At 42.0% G+C, this 13,515-nt stretch overlaps 1 protein-coding gene across 4 annotated transcripts in view; it reads left to right on the forward strand.

The window, feature by feature from the left end:
• Positions 1-13,515, forward strand: part of LOC132395808 (carcinoembryonic antigen-related cell adhesion molecule 4-like) — a 53,201-nt gene that overhangs the window by 35,146 nt on the left and 4,540 nt on the right. For all 4 annotated transcript variants that reach the window (XM_059972875.1, XM_059972877.1, XM_059972874.1 and 1 more), the window contains 2 exons: positions 4,451-4,768; positions 12,811-12,937. In XM_059972875.1, coding sequence (XP_059828858.1) covers positions 4,451-4,768; positions 12,811-12,937 — 445 coding nt within the window. The remainder of the gene's footprint in view (positions 1-4,450; positions 4,769-12,810; positions 12,938-13,515) is intronic.

A 13,515-nucleotide genomic window follows, 5' to 3' on the forward strand; every position in this document is an offset into this window, starting at 1 on the left:
AACCCATGGGTGAAATTGACCCTTAAAATATGGAAAACTACTATAAAAGAATATAATCTAGAGGGAGATATTGCAATTCTTAAATGGTGTGCATATGGCTCTGATTTTACACCAAATAAATTGGATGCTAGATTTAAGGACTGGACAGCTAAAGGAATAACAGTTCTTTGCAACATAATGAAAGAAGGAACCTGTTCAGTTTTGAAATTCTTAAAGAGAAACACTTATTAGAAAAACAAGATTTTTATCGGTATTAACAGATGCGACAATATGTTAATAAGACTCTTAAAAATGTAACCAAGGCAAATACATGCTTGATAGAGCTCTTTAGAAAAGCATATAATTCAGATAATGGTAGTAGAATGATTTCAAGCATGCATAAGGGGTTGTCAAATCTTAAAGCATATTCGACTTCATACATTAAAACAAAATGGGAGAAGGAAGGAGGGATAATTATATCTGAGGAAGAATAGACAACAATATGGAGGTATCAATGGAAGTGTACCAGTTCAAAGAAATGGAGGATGGAAAAACTTAATAAGATATTTTATTACACCCTCTCAGAAATCCCATTAAGATAGTAACCTCCCTGTTTGCTGGAGAAATTGTGGAAATCAAAATGCAAATCATTATCATATTTTTTGGGACTGCCCTGTTATCAAAAACTATTGGAGGGGGATACACCATGCCCTACAAGACATCTTTAAATGTGAAATACCCTTAGAGAGTAAGACCATATATTTTGGATATATACCTCAAGAATGGTTGAAGAGAGATAAATATTTAATGAACATACTGTTGGTGGCTGGTAAAAAGACTCTTACTAGGAAATGGTTATCACAGGAGAGCCCAACTTTAAATACATGGATGGAAATTACAATGGACATTTACAAAATGGAGAAGATAACAGCATCTGTTAATCATAAGCTGGAACAATTTGATTCATACTGGGAAAAATGGTTTAATTACATAATGCTTCATAGGCCTGATTTTATTCTCACAAATCAATGAATCTTGTAAAATAAAAAGATCACTCCCTACTTGTACATAGTTCTTTCCTTTTGCTTGTTTTTTCTTTCCACTTTTTTCTATAAGTGTATACCTTGGATAAATACTTTGTGGAGATTTGTGATATATATGATTATATGATATATGTACAATGTCTGAAATCCATCTTATGGAAATATTTGTTTGATGATGAACTTCAATAAAAAAATAAATTACAAAAAATAAGATCATCCGCCATTTCCTTGCTGTTCTCGATTTATAGTAATTTATAGTAATATATAGTATAGTAATTATAGTAATTTATAGTAATTACTTCTCAAGCGTCATGTCCACAATTACCTCTCTTTCCCAAAGCGAATTGCCTGGGACTGTCTTAAGTGCCAACCATTTAGATTGTGTAAAATGTGTTATGTGCCTCCAGGAATGTATTATCATGTATGACACAAATGGTATCGAAAGTCACATGGTTGGACTGCACCACTTGTGAATGGATGGGAGTGGATAATTGGCCTGTGTGTCTGTGGAAATCGTTTGGGACTCGTGACCAATGACCTCATTTCCAGGTTGTTACACAAAACAAACATTCCAGTCAAAGACCGAAATGTTGCAAAAACAAATTCCAGTGGTATAAGGCAAAAACTCACAAATGTTATATGAGTAAAGGACACCAGCCAAAGGTGAAGCTTTTAAAAAGTCATCGGTTACAGAATTGAACAAAATTGAATTGGCTTTTCTTCTTACATACTTCACACACCTGAGTAAAAATCTTTACGTTACATCTCTGTCTAAATGTGCAACATGCAATCATAGTAATTTATAATAAAGAGAACAGTCAATTTAACAGAATGTTACAATCAAATGTAACACTCAAATCAGCATGAGTTAATCAGTCTGATGGCCTGGAGGAAGAAGCTGTCCCAGAGCCTGTTGGTCCTGGCTTTTATGCAGTGGTACCGTTTCTTGGATTGCAGCAGCTGGAATAGATTGTGGTTGTGGTGACTCGTGTTCCCAAAGATCCTTCGGCCCCTTTTTCACACCTGTCTTTGTAAATGTCTCGGATCATGGGAAGTTCACAACTACGAATGTGCTGGGCTGTCCACACCACCCTCTGCAGAGTCCTGTGATTAAGGAAGTACAGTTCTCATACCAGGCAGTGATGCAGCCAGCCAGGATGCTCTCAATTGTGCCCCTGTAGAAAGTTCATGGGATTTAGGGGCAGATACCAAACTTTTTCACCTGTCTAAGGTGAAAGAGGCACTGTTGTGCAGACCACGTGAGGTTCTCAGTGATGTGGATGCAGAGGAACTTGAAGCTGTTCACCCTCTCAACTCCACATCCATTGATATCAATAGGGGTTAGCCTGTCCCCATTCCTTGTGTTACCCACAATCAGTTCCTTTGTTTTTGCGACATTGAGTGAGCTGTTGTTTTCTTGACACCACTGTGTCAGAGAGATTACATCTTCCTTTTAGGCCACCTTGTTATTGTTTGGGATTAGGCGAATCAATGTAGTGTCATTGGCAAATTTAATTAGTAGATTAGAGCTGTGGGTGGTGACGCAGTTATGGGTATACAGGGAGTAAAGGAGGAGACTCAGTACACAGCACTGATGGTTCCTGTGTTGAGAGTCAGAGGGTTGGAGGTGAGGGAGCCCACTCTTATTACCTGCCAGTGATCTGCCAGGAAGTCCAGGATCCAGCTGCACAAGGCAGGGTCAAGGCCAAGGTCTCTGAGCTTCCTGTCAAGCCTGGGGGAAATGATGGTGTTGAATGCTGAACTGTAGTTCAAGAACAGTATTCTCACATTAGCATCCTTCTTCTCCAGATGTGTAAGGACGATATGTAGAGCAGTGGCTATTGCGTCGACAGTCAATCGGTTGTGTCGGTAGGTGATTTGTAGGGGGTTTACTTTTGGTGACAGCATACTGCAGATGTATTCCTTGACCAGCCTGTCAAAGCATTTGCTTATTATTGAGGTGAGTGTGACAGGACACCAGTTGTTCAGACATGTTACCTTGGTCTTTTTTGGTACAGGGTCAATAGTGGATAATATGACACGGTTTTCAAAAGGATATTATGCTGCAACAGTCACAGTTTCCATGAATACACTAAGCAAATTGTACTTTGCAGAAATAATGGTAAAGAGGTTTTTCTTAATGCTGATAGGAGGCTTTAGGTGAGTAAATATGGGGAATACGGTTAATTTGACATGAACCTATAGCATGCTGTGAAGACATATATGATGGTGGTGTTATAACAACGATTTTAGAAAAGCAAAGTCTGAAATATAGTGTAAGCTGCACAGGGCTTGGGGGAAATCCAGCATATATTTCATCAAGGTTAGGCCAGACATGCGTTGAGATCTTGCGCCAACGGATAGTCATTGATCATGTATAAGAACGCTGAGAGAGATTGTAAGGTAGGTAGTGAAAATTCTGACTTGCACTTACAGATCAAAAACCAGACTTGGGAAACGGCCATTACTAAGATGTGTAAACATGAGAGCATGGAACAGAACGTGTGGCTCCTTCGATTCGCTCTTCCCATGAGATGATAAAGTCTAATTTGACCCTAGTCTCATATCCATGCTCTGATAAGTATAGCATCCAAGAAGTCCAAACACTCTTCAGACTCGGCTGGAAATACTGAATTTCCCCGAGGCATCCCCCCCAACCCCAACCAGCATCACATTCAGAGTTCTTGAGAATGCCAAATGTTCACCACCCGCTTTGAGTAAAAACACGTCCATGATTGCATTTTAATTGCATGATGACTCACTCAGAACCTTTCCTCCTGTTCTGGAAACCCTCCCCCACCAAATCACACTGATTCAGGATCTTACATGAAATTAATACATCCTAAGCATCCACAAATGAGTAGCAGATTTCACGGCACATGCTGTTGATATTGAACCTGATTCTGATGCTGAGATGGGAAGGTGCTCAAACACTAGAGGTGCAGTTGGGTGGTATGATAATAGGGTAGAACTAATTGTAAGCAGGCTCGCTAACAACATCACCAAGAAAATCTTACATGACAGCGGTGTGTAGGTGGGGCGCACTCGCTTTGTGTGTGCAAGCAAATTAGATTCACTGGACGGGGCTCGGTCCAATGAGCTCTGTCACTTCTGATGACTGAATCAAATGATGTAGCCCAGAGACCAGGCAGTGTGGTTTTGTCTCCAAGTGTAACTGTTCTCTCTATATGGTGCTGATGCCATTCCCAGCACTTGTTCTTTGTTTCTTCATAACTGCTGGTGAGGGTTAGTGGTCAGAGAATCAACAGAGTGGTGGGTGAATGTAGGATAGAAAATTAGTTTACAAGAGACAATCTGAATATTGAGCTGCATATAGATTTTAAATATCTGTAATTATTGAGCTACGTACATTTCTCTAGTCTCTGCACCTTTGTCGCTTTACCCTTGTATGATTTTCTCTTCCTCAGGTGAGTCTCAGCATTTTACCATCAACGTAGAGCACAGGAAAATATCTGCAACTGTTGGGGGAGATGCACTGTTGTCCGTGTGGCCGTCGGGGAAGATCTCCAGTGGAAGCTGGACCTTTAACGGGAAAACAGTCTGTCAGTGGATTGGTCAACTCGTGTCTATTGATAATGCTTATACATCGCGAACTGAACTAATCACCTCCAACGGGTCACTGTTGCTGAAGTCAGTGAACAAGTCAGACAGTGGGGAATACCATGTAAACATGGTTCCAGTTCGTGGCCCACAAACCTTAGTGACCGTCACTCTTGAAGTCACTGGTAAGTGAGACGTTGGTCTTGTTTGCTCAGTTATTGAAGGGCTGCTATTTTTTCTTTGTTTTATCTTTACTTTCCAACTTACTTTGTTACACTGTAAGTCACTAATGTCTTGATGGATTATCTTTCGTTGATCGGGAAATGTTAGCCAATGCATAGGATAACTCTGCCCGACAGTTACTATGGGATCTTGCCAGTTAGGCGTCAGCTAGATGGACAAAGTAAGATTGTGGGGGCTTGTGGCTGTGGAACCCGAAGCCATGTGACCCCTGCTCAGCCCAACTTTCACATCTGGCATGATTACGCCAGTTTACTTCAAAAAAGAACTTCTCTTTGATACAAGACTTATTTCAATGTTTCACTCATTTCTGTTGAGTATTCAAACTGAATCATCCCATTCCGCATTTTGAATCACATTAATTCTGTAGCATTTGTGTGTGTGTGGGAGAGAGAGAGACTGAGACTTTGTGTGTGTGGTATTGAGTTGATATTGCTTTGTGTGATCTTGTGGGCAGTTTAAACCCTGCACATCAACTGAAGTGTCCTGTGGCACCCCGGAACAAACTGCCAACAATGTCACTGCTCTGGAACACTGAAAGACTCTTTCAAAATAGACATATAACGCAGAAGTTCAGAATCAGAAGATAATCCCGCGATGAAAAATATAAAACGATTAATAGGAAAATAGAGGTTGTGAAAAAATGTGTTCATCGGGGGTGAGAAGAATGTGTTTTGGCATTGGGTGAAATTATCAACCTGATCAAATGTCACATGTATAACTGGAAAGTTGTTTCTGCTGCTGTTGGCAAGGATGGAGTTCAGGTGAAGGATGCCCATTAGCTTTCATTGCAAAGCAACTACCAGAAAATTTATTCAACCACTCTAATTGTCCTGAAAAATACTCTCATGATGCAACCACTGCTGTGTAATCTGAGCATTCAGATTCTGCTCAGCCATCTCAAATAAACACAGAGGAAATTGCCATATTTTTCTCTAGTGACGAAAAGACAAAATAATGGGGATGGCATAACTCTGAAATTAAGAAGACAAATTATCAGAAACATCATCAAGCTGCGCAGAAACTAAGGAGAGAGAAATTTAACACAATAGGCATTCAGGTGGATGACATTTCCTCAGATGCTGTTCTGAGAGATCAATAATGTTTCAGCAAACCATGGGCTCCTGTTCTGCCCCGGATCTGTGCTCCCAGATTCTCCAGAACGGGAAAATGTACACCCTTTTGTAATTTGACCACAGCCCTGCATTATCAACAGACAAGGTAGATTTGGTCTAAGTGTCCTGTGTGAGCCTAGAAACAATTCAGTCTTCAGTGTATGTTCAGAATTGAATGCAGACAATACTATACTTTGACAGATCTACAAGACAGCTTTTGGGTTGTTAAAGTAAATATTTAATACAAAGTACACTGCAGATGCTGTGGTCAAATCAACATGTACAAACAGATGAACTCAGCAGGTCGGGCAGCATCCATTGAAACGAGCAGTCAACGTTTCTGGCCAAGACCCTTCGTCAGAACTGATATAGGGCCAGGTGTGGGAGGTGCCAGGTGAAAAACCAATCAGAGGAAAGATCAAGGGGTGGGGGAGGGGAAACAGGGAGGGGATAGTCCGGAGAGATGAAGAAGCAATTTAAGGGGAAAGCACTATGGGTAGTAGAAGAAGACAGTATCATGAGAGAGGTGATAGGCAGCTAGAAGAGGAGGCAGAGTGAATGTGGGATAGTGGAAGGGAGAATTACCGGAAGTTGGAGAATTCGATGTTCATACCAAGGGGCTGAAAACTACCCAGACGGTATATGACGAGTTGCTTCTCCAAATTGAGTTTGGCCTCATCATGGCAGTACAGGAGGCCATGTATGGACATATCCGAATGGGAATGTGAAGCAGAGTTGAAGTGGGTGGCAACTGGGAGATCCCATCTGTTGTGGTGGACGGAGCGGAAGTGCTCGACAAAGCCGTTCCCCAATCTGCATCGGGTCTCACTGATGTAGAGGAGCCCGCACCGGGAGCACCAGATGCAATAGATTACCCCAACAGACTCACAAGTGAAATGTTGCCTCACCTGGAAGGACTGTTTGGGGCCCTGAATGGTGGTAAGAGAGGAGGTGTAGGGACAGGTGTAGCACTTACGCTTGCAGGGATAAGTATCAGGTGGGAGATCTGTGGGGGGGACGGGACGTGCGGACCAGGTAGTCGTGGAGGGAACGATCCCTGTGAAAAGCAGAGAGGAGTAGAGAGGGAAAGTTGTGCTTAGTGGTGGGATCATTTCGTCGAGCACCTCCACCACAACAGACAGGATCTCCCAGTTGCCACCCACTTCAACTCTCCCTCTCATTCCCATCTAGATATGTCCATACATGGCCTCCTCTACTGCCATGATGAGGCCAAACTCAGGTTGGAGGAGTAACACGTCATATACCGTCTGGGCAGTCTCCAGCCCCTTGGTATGAACATCGAATTCTTCAACTTCCAGTAATTCCCTCCCTCTTCCTTCCCCATCTCACCTTCACTCTGTCTCCTCTTCTAGCTGCCTATTACCTCTCTCATAATCTGCCTTTTTCTACTACCCATAGTGCTTTACCCTTACATTTCTTCTTCATCTCTCCGGACTATCCCCTCTCCCATCCCTTGATCTTTCCTCTGGTTTTTCACCTGGCACCTTCCACCCTGCCCCCACCTTCTTCAGTGCTGACGAAGTGTCTCGACCCAAAACATTGACTGCTCATTTCAATAAATGCTGCCCGACCTGCTGAGTTCATCCATCTTGTTTGTACGTGTTAAAGTAAATATTTGCATGCTTTGAATACCCTTCCAGGCTCGCTATTTTTACACGTGAGGAAACACAATGATACCAGCATTGGTTACCAATATATATTCATGTTCAAAAGCTGTACATGCATTTCATTGTTGCCTTGGAGCTAGAACTTGGTTATTCAGTGAGGAACTTGGCACTGTTCAATATTATGGGTTATGCTTGTCATAATAAAGTCAGACATTTACGTCAGTTTCTCTTTCTATCAGCAGAGAAGTATACTATAGATTCATAGTCATACAACACAGAAACTTGCCATATCTACTCCATCTAGGACTTTAGGACTTTTAATTTGTGTGTGTTTTTATGAGATGTCCTCTCAGTTTACTATTGTGACTACATGCCCAGAGGCTTCATACATTCCCCACCCTCTTCAGTCCTGGAATATTTCTTGTGAAGAACAATTTTTTTTTCAGCTATGCAGCTCAACGATATCACTGAGCTGCAAAAAAAGCTGAAGAAATGTGCAGCACTTTAACTTAACATTATACAGTATAAAAGAAAATTCAAGCTGCGTGCTCACAAAGGCTACGTAAACAGGAACATTTCACCTAATGCCTGGATGCGCATCTGCTCAGCTCAGAGAGAACCCTACTTGTTAACCTCCTCTGGATCCTCTCCAAATGAGGGACACAATTTCTCACAAGTGGAACACAAACCTGCTCACAGTGCTCCAAGTGCAGTCTGACCAATACCAAAGCCTCTGCATTACACCATGGGCTATTATAAGACCTTTCTTATAATATAGGGGCAGAATTAAGCCACTTTGCCCATCGAGACTGCTCTGTCATTTCATCATCGAATTTCACCCAATTTAGCTAGATAAATAGCTAGATAGATATCTGATGGATAGGGGAATCAAGGGATATGGGGACAAGGCAGGGACTGGGTATTGATAGTGAATGATCAGCCATGATCTCAGAATGGCGGTGCAGACTCGAGGGGCCGAATGGTCTACTTCTGCACCTATTGTCTATTGTCTATTACCAAATTATCGAAATTAATATTATGAATAAAGAGAATGAACTTAGTGCGTGGATCAGCACTTGGAGCTATGATGCTGTAGTCATTAGAGAGACTTGGATGATGCAGTGGCAGGAATGGCTACTTCAAGTACCAGGCTTTAGATGTTTCAAAAAGGACAGGGAGGGAGGCAAAAGTGATGGAGGCGTGGCACTGTTGATCAGAGATAGTGTCATGGCTGCAGAAAAAGAGGGGTTGTCTACGGAGTCTCTGTGAGTGGCAGTTAGGAAAAGGAAGGGGTCAATAACTGTACTGGGTGTTTTTTGTACACCACCCAATTGTAACAGGGACATCGAGGAGTAAATAGGGAAACAGATTCTGGAAAGGAGTAATAATAACAGTGTTGTTGTGAGAGATTTTAATTTCCCAATTATTGAGTGGCATCAGCATCTCTCTAGCATGAGGAGATTAGATGGGGTGGAGTTTGGCAGGTGTGTTCAGGAAGATTTCTTGACACAATATGTAGATAGGGCTACAAGAGGAAAGGCTGTACTTGGATTGGTAAAAGAACCTGGTCAGGTGTCAGGTCTCTCGGTAGGAGAGCAGTTTGGACATAGTGATCACAATTCTACCTCCTTTACCATAGCATTGGAGAGAGATTGGAACAGACAAGTTAGGGAAATGTTTTGTTGGAGTGAGGAGAAATATGAGACTATCAGCCAGGAACATGGAAGCATAAATTGGAAACAGATGTTCTCAGGGAAACATATGGACGAAATATGGCAAATAATCAGGGGATATTTACATGGGGTTCTGCGTACATACATTCCAACGGGACATGGAAAGGATGGTAGGGTACAGGAACCATGGTGTACAAAGGCTGTTATAAATCTTGTCAAGTAGAAAAGAAGAGCTTATGAAAGGTTCAAAAATGAGGTAGTGATAGAGATCTAGAAGATTATAAGGCTAGCAAGAAGGAGTTTAAGAATGAGATTAGGAGAGCCAGAAGGAGCCATGAGAAGGCCTTGGTGGGCAGGATTAAGAAAAGCCCCAAGGCATTCTGTAAGTATGTGAAGAGCAAGAGGATAAGATGTGAGAGAATAGGACCAATCAAGTGTGACAGTGGAAAAGTGTCTATGAAACTGCAGGAAATAGCAGAGGTACATAATGAATACTTTGTTTCAGTATTCACTATGGAAAAGGATCTTTGTAATTGTAGGGATGACTTGCAGTGGACTGAAAAGTTTGAGCATTTAGATATTAAGGAAGAGGATGTGCTGGAGCTTTAGGAAAGCATCAAGTTGGATAAGTCACCGGAACCGGATGGGATGTAACCCATCCTACTGTGGGAAGCGAGGGAGTTGACTGCTGAGAACTCTGGTAATGATCTTTGCATCATCAAGTAGGACGGGAGAGGTTCTGGAGGATTGGAAGGTTGCAGATGTTGTTCCCTTATTCAAAAAAGGGAGTAGGGATAGCCGAGGAAACTATACACCAATGAGTCTTACTTCATCCTGAGAAGCAGGGTTTATGAACATTTCGAGAGGCATAATATGATTAGGAATACGAGCCTGATTGAATTTTCTGAAGATGCAACAAAACACATTGAAGGTAGAGCGGTAGATGTAGTGTATATGGATTTTAACTTGGCATTTGATAAGGTACCCCATGCAAGGCTTATTGAGAAAGTAAGGAGGCACGAGATCCAAGGGGACATTGCTTTGTGGATCCGGATTTGGCTTGCCCAAAGAAGGTGAAGGGTGGTTGTAGACAGGACATATTCCGCCTGGAGGCAGGTGACCAGTGGTGTGCCTCAGGGATCTGTTCTGTACCCTTACTCTTTGTGATTTTTATAAATGACCTGGATGAGGAAGTGGAGGGATGGGTTAGTAGATTTGCTGATGAGACAAAGTGTAGGGGAGTTGTTGATAGTGTGGAGGGCTGTCAGAGGATAATGAGTTTGGAGAAGGACATAAGGATACGGAAGGCGCTGGTGTGGAGAGCTATTAATGACATGAAGGAAATCTGGAAGTCAAACCTGACCAGAAGGGTTAAAAGGAGGATCCACTTTTTATATATGTGTCCTCACTTGTGAATGAGAGGACAATTAATTGGCAACACAAGTGGAAAGGCACACATCATCTTTGCCTTCATCAGTCAGGAGACTGAGTTTAAATTATGGGAAGTAATGATGTGATGTTTAGAATTTTGGACAGGTCGCATCAGCAGTACTCTGTGCAGTCTGCTCACCCCATTACTGGAAGTAAGTGGAGGTTTTTGATAGAGTGATGAAAATTTCAGCTGGATGCTGCCTGGTTGGACAAAGCTGGACTGTTTTCTATGGAGTGTTGGCAGCTGAGAGGAGACCTGACAGAGGTTTTATAAAGTTATGACAAAAGTGGATAGAGTCATTTTTTGACTGTGGAAATGTCACCCTGGTGACCATGGTTTTATGAACCAAAGCAGGAAATTTAAACAAAATGTGCAGGTCAAGTTTTATTTTTGCACTGAGAGCTGCATGTCATGGACTCTCATGGAGGTGGTATAGAGAGATAGAGTACTGACATTTAGGGGGCACTCAAATATACACAGGAGCAGACGAGGAATGGATGATATAGATGCCAAGCAGGCAGAGGTGCATTCTAAAGTGGCACCATGACTGGTAGACATATCAAGGGCCAAAGGCCTTGTTTGTATGACATACTGCTGCATCTTCTGTGATCCATTCCCAGTTAGAGAGCAATTCAGACTCACAATTTCATTGACAAATGTTCTGATTTGTAAATGGTTTAACCCTTTTCCATTGTTTCCATCCCACCAAAACAATTGAGCAATATTTTCCAATAACATACTGTAAAACGTTGTCTCTGCACCACTTGTGTGCTCTGGAATGAACACATAAGTTGCTTAAAACAAAGGCAAAAGATAATTAAGTGAATTTATTGTCTAATCCATAAACTTTGTGGGTTAATTTAAATATTAAACGGACCAAATATACGTGTAAAATCATGTGAGCACATAGATAAATTGCTCACAGCTTTTTTTTCACCCGAGTTGGGGCATTGGCTTAAGGTGAGAGAGAAGAGATCTAATAGAAACCTGAAGGGCAACATAATCACCAAGAAGGTGATTGATATATGAAGAAGGTGATCAATATATGGAGAAGGTGATAGATATGTGGAACAAGCTGACAGGAGAGAGTCAGAGATAGGGGCAGTAACGATAATTAAAGGTATGAGGATAAGAAAGGTGAAGGTTCAGCAAGATTTGAGCTGAATGTGGGCAACTGGATGACCTTGATTTGGAATCTGAGTTGGTGTAGACCAGTCGCAGTAAGGCCCTGAGTCCACACAGTATATCTGTATTCCTCTGTGTCCACTAAGATTTTGAGTATGTATTTTAAACTCTAATAAAACAAAGGAACAGTTTTGTTCCACTGGATTCCCATAATTGCATAAGGCCCTAAGACACAGGAGCGGAATTAAGCTATTCGGCCATTGAGTCTGCTCCGCAATTCCACCATGGCTGGTTTGTTCTCCCTTCAACCCCATCCACCTGTCTTCTCCCCACAACCTGTAATTTTCTGACTAATCTAGAATATGCCACCTTCTGCTTTAAATATACTCAATGACTTAGAAGGATGAGAGGGGATCTGATTGAAACATATAAGATTATTAAGGGATTGGACACACTGGAGGCAGGAAGCATGTTTCCGCTGATGGGTGAGTCCAGAACTAGAGGCCACAGTTTAAGAATAAGGGGTAGGCCATTTAGAACAGAGATGCGGAAAAACTTTTTCACCCAGAGAGTGCTGAATATGTGGAATGCTCTGCCCCAGAAGGCAGTGGAAGCCAAGTCTCTGGATGCATTCAAGAGAGAGTTAGATAGAGCTCTTATAGATAGCGGGGTCAAGGGATATGGGGAGAGGGCAGGAACGGGGTACTGATTGTGTATGATCAGCCATGACCACAATGAATGGCGGTGCTGGCTAGAAGGGCCAAATGGCCAATTCCTGAACCTACTGTCTATTGTCTATTGACTTGGCATCCGCATGCATCCATGGCAATAAATTCCATAGATTTACCATCCTCTGGTTGAAATTCCTCCTCATCCCTGTTCCAATGGACACCGCTCTAATCTGAGGCTGTGCCCACTATCGGAAGCATCCTGTCCACATCCACTCTGTCTCGGCCTTTCTGTTCTTCAGTAAGTTTCAATGGTATCTCATTATCTCTTCGTCTTCATTTCCAGAAGAAATTGTACCACCTCCAAGCAGTTTGTCACGTGGAGCGATCGCCGGGATTGTGACTGGAGTCATTGCTGGAGTGGCACTTGTGAGTGGAGTAGTTTCCTGGCTCATCAAGACAATGACAAGCAAGTAAATAAATTTCATTCAAACCTTCCCTGCATGTTGGCAATACTTTCCAATGCCTGATGCCCAGCGTAAACAGAGATTACTACATTGAACACGTCATTCTGTGTAACATTCCAGCTCTAACCTCACTCGCCCTTTGTCTGTCAGTTATTCAACGTTCATTGAACTCCTCTCCTGTTCATTATACAGGGATCTACTTAATTCTGTGATCTAATTAATTTGGTCAAGCTGGGCTGATGGTGACTTACACTGCTTTGTTATGAATAAATTAGTTTTCCACTTTCCGCTTCATGTGTATTTTTCTCAGGTCCCTTCAAGAGATTGTGTCAAATTCATGGCACTGGACACATGACATTCATATGAAAGTAATATATCTTAGAGTCATGAGTTCTCTTTAATATGGATTTAATATAGAAGTTCGCTTCTATATCAAAGAGAACTCATGACTCTAAGATATATTACTTTAATATAGATGTCATGTGTCCAATGGTAGGTCATCTCCTCGGTGGACCACTGCAGTCTGTGTGGTAAATTTCCCAAGTGTTTATAAATCACCACATGACACAGTGGCTGGATCCGCT

This window comes from Hypanus sabinus, chromosome 6 (assembly GCF_030144855.1).
Source record: "Hypanus sabinus isolate sHypSab1 chromosome 6, sHypSab1.hap1, whole genome shotgun sequence".
In the NCBI taxonomy this organism is placed as follows: domain Eukaryota; kingdom Metazoa; phylum Chordata; class Chondrichthyes; order Myliobatiformes; family Dasyatidae; genus Hypanus; species Hypanus sabinus.